This window comes from Saimiri boliviensis, chromosome 9 (assembly GCF_048565385.1).
Source record: "Saimiri boliviensis isolate mSaiBol1 chromosome 9, mSaiBol1.pri, whole genome shotgun sequence".
NCBI classification, from domain to species: domain Eukaryota; kingdom Metazoa; phylum Chordata; class Mammalia; order Primates; family Cebidae; genus Saimiri; species Saimiri boliviensis.
Window position 1 is genome coordinate 94,708,627 of NC_133457.1, and position 5,985 is coordinate 94,714,611.

General features: G+C 57.1%; 1 protein-coding gene across 2 annotated transcripts; it reads left to right on the forward strand.

Moving 5' to 3' along the window:
- The first annotated feature begins 322 nt into the window (after positions 1-322).
- TMEM74B (transmembrane protein 74B) lies at positions 323-5,698 on the forward strand. Of its 2 annotated transcripts, none has more exons than XM_039479312.2 (2): positions 323-1,107; positions 4,698-5,698. In XM_039479312.2, exon 2 carries the CDS (start codon positions 4,739-4,741, stop codon positions 5,435-5,437), a length of 699 nt encoding a protein of 232 aa, XP_039335246.1. In that variant the 5' UTR covers positions 323-1,107; positions 4,698-4,738; the 3' UTR covers positions 5,438-5,698. The 2 variants fall into 2 exon arrangements, with proteins under 2 accessions (XP_039335246.1, XP_039335245.1); XM_039479311.2 differs by having other exon boundaries at positions 323-871.
- The last annotated feature ends 287 nt before the right edge of the window (positions 5,699-5,985 follow it).

The window sequence follows — 5,985 nt, forward strand, 5'->3', positions numbered from 1 at the left end:
CTATTCTCCAAGAGCTGCCAGTCCGATGGAGGAGGCTGACCTTTAAAGAAAATCACGACCATCAGAGATAAGAGCAACAGTGCAGGCAAGAGAAGAGCCCAGATGCAGTGCTGAGTGGGTGTGTGTGCCCAGGGAGGGGTTCCAGGAGAGGAGGCCCCACAGCTGGGCCTTGGAGGGTGAGGGTGTGTGTGGCCATTGGCAATGCCCCAAGAGAACACCCCTCTTGGGCAAAGCACTCCACTGTCCCACAGAGAATAAAAAGCAGAGAAAAGGGGGAAGGGGCTCGTCCGATTCTTTCTTGAAGCCTTCAGGTGGCGCCCTTGAGCCATGGAGCCGCACGCGCCTGAGGAGACTGTCCCGACCTAAGGACCTCAGAGAGGATCCGGGGTCCTACCTCGGGGCTGTGTGTGGGATGGGGGGGTGGGGGGAAGGGGAAGTGGGAGAGTGAGGGTCGGGGAAGGCACCTGGGCTTGGCGCAATAGGGGCTTTCCAGCGGTGTGGAGAGAAGCAGGCGGCGGGGGAGGGGTCTTCTCCTGCACCCCCCTCCCGCCCCGCCCCTACGCCCGGGGACCGCGGGCTCGAAGCCCCAGTTCCCTAAGCCCAGGCGCTGGCGATCCGGATCTGCCTGGAGCGGAGGGGAGGACGATGGATTGGAGCCCCCGCACCCTCACCCCAGCCCATCACCCACCTCCCCGTCCCTCTCCGTGCTAACTCTCCGGGCGTCCTCGCCGGCCGCGGGCGGAGCTCGTTCCGCGGCGCTCGGCGATCCCCGGCCCCCGCCCCTTCCCCTGTCCCTCTGTCCCCGGAACCCCCCCGCACCCCTCCACAGCGGCCGCCACCGCCGCCGTACAGCTCCGCGCGGCGCAAGCAGGTACGTGCGCCTCGGCAGCGGCTCCGGGCCAGGCCGGGAAGGGGGCGGGAGCCGGGGAGGGCGAGGCAGAGGCGGCCAGGCCGGCGCCCTCCGGGCTGCGCCGCAGGAGGGACCCCCGCAGGCGGACGCTGGCTGCAGGGAGGCGGGCAGGCACCCGGGAGGACGCACCCTCGCCCGCCGGGCGCCCTTCGCCCTTCGCCCCCGCGTGGGGAGGCAGGAAGGGAGGCCCGGCACAGGTACGCACGCGGAGAGGGTACTGCGGGGGGCAGCTGGAGGCCGAGGGCCGGGGGCGGGGAGTGGCGACGAAGGACAGCTAGCCTGACCTCGCGGCCCGCCAAAGGACATGCGGCCAGGGGACCTGGCCTCCCTGGGCCTCTGCCGGGTCCGATCTGGCCTGGCCCGGCCCGCATCTGTGGTCAAGGGCAGGAGCAGGGGGTGTGGACTGCGGGACGGCGGGCGCGGGCGCGGTGGGCAGGCGGCATGCTGGGGCTTTTCTGCGCGCAACTTTGGGTACAACAGCTTGGACCTGCGTGTGCGTATCTGCGCGCCCCAAGGCTTTGTGTACAACTCGTGCATGTGTCTATCGATTGGGTTTTGTGAAGCTTCATCCACATCCACTGTGCGTCCGTCTCGCCCGGTATCAGTGCGCGCAGTGGGTGGGGTGTTGGGCCCCTGCGGGTCTCTGTGAATCTGGCTTGGATCTTACTCCCAGGGGCACTTGTGTGTGTGTGTGTGTGTGTGTGTGTGTGTGTGTACGTGCGCGCGCGCGCGTGTGTGGTGCGTGCGTATATGTGACCAGTCCTGCCCCCTCTAGGGCTATGGGTACTACAGTGGCCCGAAGATCTGGGGGTCACGCTATGTGGCTTCTGGGTGTCTGTGGGTACTGCCGTGGGAACCGCTGCTTGGGGGAGTGAGTGTGGAACTAGAGTGTTCCTTTCAGGACTTGTCTGACTGCAGATGAAATCAGGGAGTAACTGGTGGGGTCGTGAGGTGTGAACGGAGGGCAGGAGTAGCTGTGTCAGTAGGTGCGTTTCTGCTTATGTTTGGGTAATTGGGCACAGCCTTTGTGTAACTGGTATCTCTGAACCTGTGCATGAAACAGAGAGATATCCTAACTCTGGGTGAGAGGAATCCTTTTTTTCTCTGCCTTCTCACTGTGGCATCCTAAGAAAAAGTTTTGGGTTCCTACAGCATGAAGGAAAGCCCTGCTCCCAGAATTTGGGAGCTCCAGATTTCTTTCAAGGTATGGATACGTCCCTGGAGGCATCAATATGTCAGTCTTGGAAAGGGCTTCCTGGGCCACTCCAGGAGCTGAGTTGGGTGGAAGGTACTGAGGGTGTGGGTGGGGGCCACTTCTGAGCACCCATGTGGCAACCCCGCTGGTCCCTGTTTGTGGCTGGGCACCCAGGAAAATGTTTTTGGTGCTAAGAGTAAAAAGCTAACCAACAAACGCACCTCTTTTTTCTGTCTATTCACTGGAAAGTGAGAGCAGTCTGGGCCCAGGATGGGGACCCAGATGGAATTCAAACTTATCCCTGCTCTCAAGGTGCTCACGATTGCTGTGAAACAGCTGGATAAAATGAAGGGTCTATGAGTGAGGGATGGAGAGCCAGGGAAGGAGGGTGAAGTGATGCCACCGGCACAGGAGTATGAGTTTGCTGGTTTGTACATGATAATAATTCTTAGGGAACCTGTGTTCAACTCCTGTCCCCCGACACTCCCATACATGCCATGGGATCTTGGCCATGCTTTATGAAATGGAGACAGTAATTCTGGATCATGGGGCTGGTGAGGGTGATGTGAGATACTCCTGCGTGTAGTGTCGGGTACAAGGCCCAATAGCTAGTAGGTGCTTAGTAAACCTTTGCTAAATTGGGACTCTGGAAAGAGATGTAGTGATAGAAACAGGTTGTAAATGGAAAAGAGCTTTGTACTCAGATGAAAGACCCTATATGTGCTAAGAGGAGGTGTCTGATGCTAGTCCATACTGAGAGGAAGGTCAGAAAGATCGAAAAACGTGTCTTCCTGTACTGAGGCTCTTTGAGTTTCATTCATTCATTCATTCTGACTTCATTTGCTCATATTTACACACAAGCATGCACACACACACACAACCACAGTGCACTGGAGAATAAACTCCAGCATGAGAATGCAGAGAATCGTTTGGGGTTTGTGTGTGTGTGTGTGTGTGTGTGTGTGTGCACGTATGTGTGTGTAGACACACCGGAGCACGTAAGCCACTTTGCATCTGGGGGTCTCTGTAGCCTGAGGACTTGTGTGCCTGGGGCTCTGAGTGTATGTGTCCTCAGGCCATCAGTGTATACAAGGGATGATGCAGTTCTGCTGTGGATCAGGAATTACACATGCCAGGCAGGGAAGGGGGCTGAGCTGGGACCTGTTGGGGAGAGCCCTGATTGCCAACTCCAGGTGAGTGTTACAAGGGAATGGAAGCCTAAGGTGGCCAGATTCTTTCATTTTGCAGGAGAAGCCAGGAATCCAACATTTAAAATGTAGAATCTAAAATCTTTTGCTTTTTTATACATTTGCAACAAATTCAACAAAAACAAACGAACAGGCCAGGAACAAAACACAGCAAAACTTCTATCAGCCAAATATGGTCCCCGGGCTGGTATCTTTCAGCGGGAATGCACATTGCTGTCTGTGTCTGGGGTTGCCTGTGTTCAGGTTCTTGGGTGGGGTAACTCCTCTTGCAGCACGGAGTGTGTACCTCTTCTCACCTCCCCCTCCTGGTTCCCCTCCCGTGGTTCTGGTCCAGGTCCCCACCCTTCTGTTTACATAAAGGCATTTGGCATTGGCCCTCCAGTCTGCTCCTTCCTCTTGGCCCTCTCAGCCATGCCATCCCCGATCCGCTGGCTGCCTTGCTGGACGGCTGTCCTCCACTTTGCCTCCTCCCATCACATCATTCCTTTCTCCTGAAGCCCGGGCAGATGTCAGCAGTTCCCGCTCCAGCTCCTCAGCTCTGCATGGCTCTCAGGCTCCTTGGCTCCCTGGCTTTCAGAGTCCTCTGTGAGCCAGCCCCAGCTGGCCTCTGAAGCAGTCTGTTCCCCTTTCCAGAATGCCCTCATCGCCTTCCATTGCTGGGAAATAACCAATTCATCCTCTGAGATCTGACTCAAATGCCACCACCTCCCAGAAACTTCCCTTCCTCTTGGTTCCCACATCAACTTTGGCCTTTCCACCACCTGCCCCACCCCTCTGTCATCCTTCCCTCATACAACAAGGTCCACGGATTACACTGGCCAGGGGCTTGCATTCACTATTTTATGAAATCCTCACAACAACCTTATGAGGAAGGCATTTTATTCATTACTATTTTACAGATAAGAAGACCACGGAGTCTGGAGAGGTCACATCACTTGCCCAAGCTCAGCTGGTAAAGCTGGGATTGGAGCCTCATGTTCACTCTATCTACATTCCCTCCATCATCATAGGAACTCATCGCTATGGCGCTTCGTGCGATAGGAACTGGGCACTTCGTGTTCTGAGTCCTTCGTATGGGTTATCTCAATCCTACTCCAGCCCTGTGAACTAGGGGGTAGCAGTATTATTATTCTGTAGGTGGGAAAACCAAAGCCAGACAGGATTAGTGAATTGCCCACAACCATACGCCACCTGGTGGTGGAGTGGGATCTGGGCTGGATCACACTGTTCTCTCGTCTTATTCCCCATCTCCCCCTCTGCCTGGCAGACACCCCCAAATGGGAATCGTGCCTGACTCACCTTTGTGTGCTTGGGGACTGGTGTGATGTCCTCCACAACAGGTAGAGGTTGCTACATTCAACTGACTTTTTGTTTTCTCTTCCAGCTGCCAAGGGGCCAAGGGATGAGCTGGGGCCCTCCTTCCCAATGGCATCTCCCCCTGGTCTGGAACTGAAGATACTGAGCAATGGTCCCCAAGCCCCAAGGAGATCAGCTCCCCTGCGCCCAGTGGCCCCATCCAGGGAGGGTGTGGAGAATGCCTGCTTCTCCTCCGAAGAGCATGAGACCCATTTCCAGAACCCCAGGAACACGAGACTGGGCAGCTCACCCAGTCCCCCTGGGGGTGTCCCCACATTGCCCCGATCCCAGCGGGATGATCTGTCCCTGCATTCAGAGGAGGGGCCAGGCCTGGAACCCGTGAGCCGCCCGGTGGATTATGGCTTCGTTTCCGCCCTGGTTTTCCTGGTGAGTGGGATTCTCCTGGTGGTGACAGCATACGCCATCCCCCGTGAGGCTCGAGTCAATCCGGACACAGTGACAGCACGGGAGATGGAACGACTAGAGATGTACTATGCCCGCCTAGGCTCCCACCTGGACAAGTGCATCATCGCAGGCCTGGGGCTGCTCACAGTGGGCGGCATGCTCTTGTCAGTGCTGCTTATGGTCTCCCTGTGCAAGGGCGAGCTGTACCGCCGGAGGACCTTCGTCCCTGGCAGGGGCTCCAGGAAGACCTATGGCTCCATTAACCTGCGCATGAGACAGCTCAATGGGGATGGGGGCCAGGCCCTGGTGGAGAACGAAGTCGTCCAGGTCCCAGAGACTAGCCATACCCTCCAGCGGTCTTAAGTACGAGCCCACCTTATCTGGCTGCTTTTGCTCCAGTGCTACAAGGTCCCCCACCACCCCAACCAAGGCCTGGGGTTTCAAACTGAGCTCACATAGGGCCCTGTGGAAGAAGTACTGGGTGCTGAAGGGAGAGCTCGGGGCCCAGCCCAGGCCCCACACGGGCCAGCATCCCACTGATCTGTTTTGTAGCTGAGGTTTTGCATACGGTTTTGTTTGGAGGATGGCTTCCGCTGCTAAAAATACAAAAGTTTGGAAACACTGCTCTTGGAGGATGAGGTTTTTTGGCATTTCTGAAGATTGGGAGCTGTTTGAAACGTTGCCCATCCTGTTCCTCATGCCTTGGGGAGTGAGGGACCTCCTCTGTCCTCATCGTAGAGGGTGTTGATTGGCCATGGAGGGGTCCCTTTCAGCCAGGTGGGAGGTAGCTTCATGATGAGGGGAGAAGCCAGCACTGCAGTGACCCCCCTAGTACCCCTGCTGATTGAACTGTGATCCTACCCTCACCAGGCCTCAGCTACCCCGTCTTCAAGTGAGAGGGTTGGACTGGA

What these genes read in the sequence shown, in the direction of transcription:
- TMEM74B (XM_039479312.2), top strand. Translation starts at nt 4,739, where the DNA reads ATGGCATCTCCCCCTGGTCTGGAACTGAAGATACTGAGCAATGGTCCC.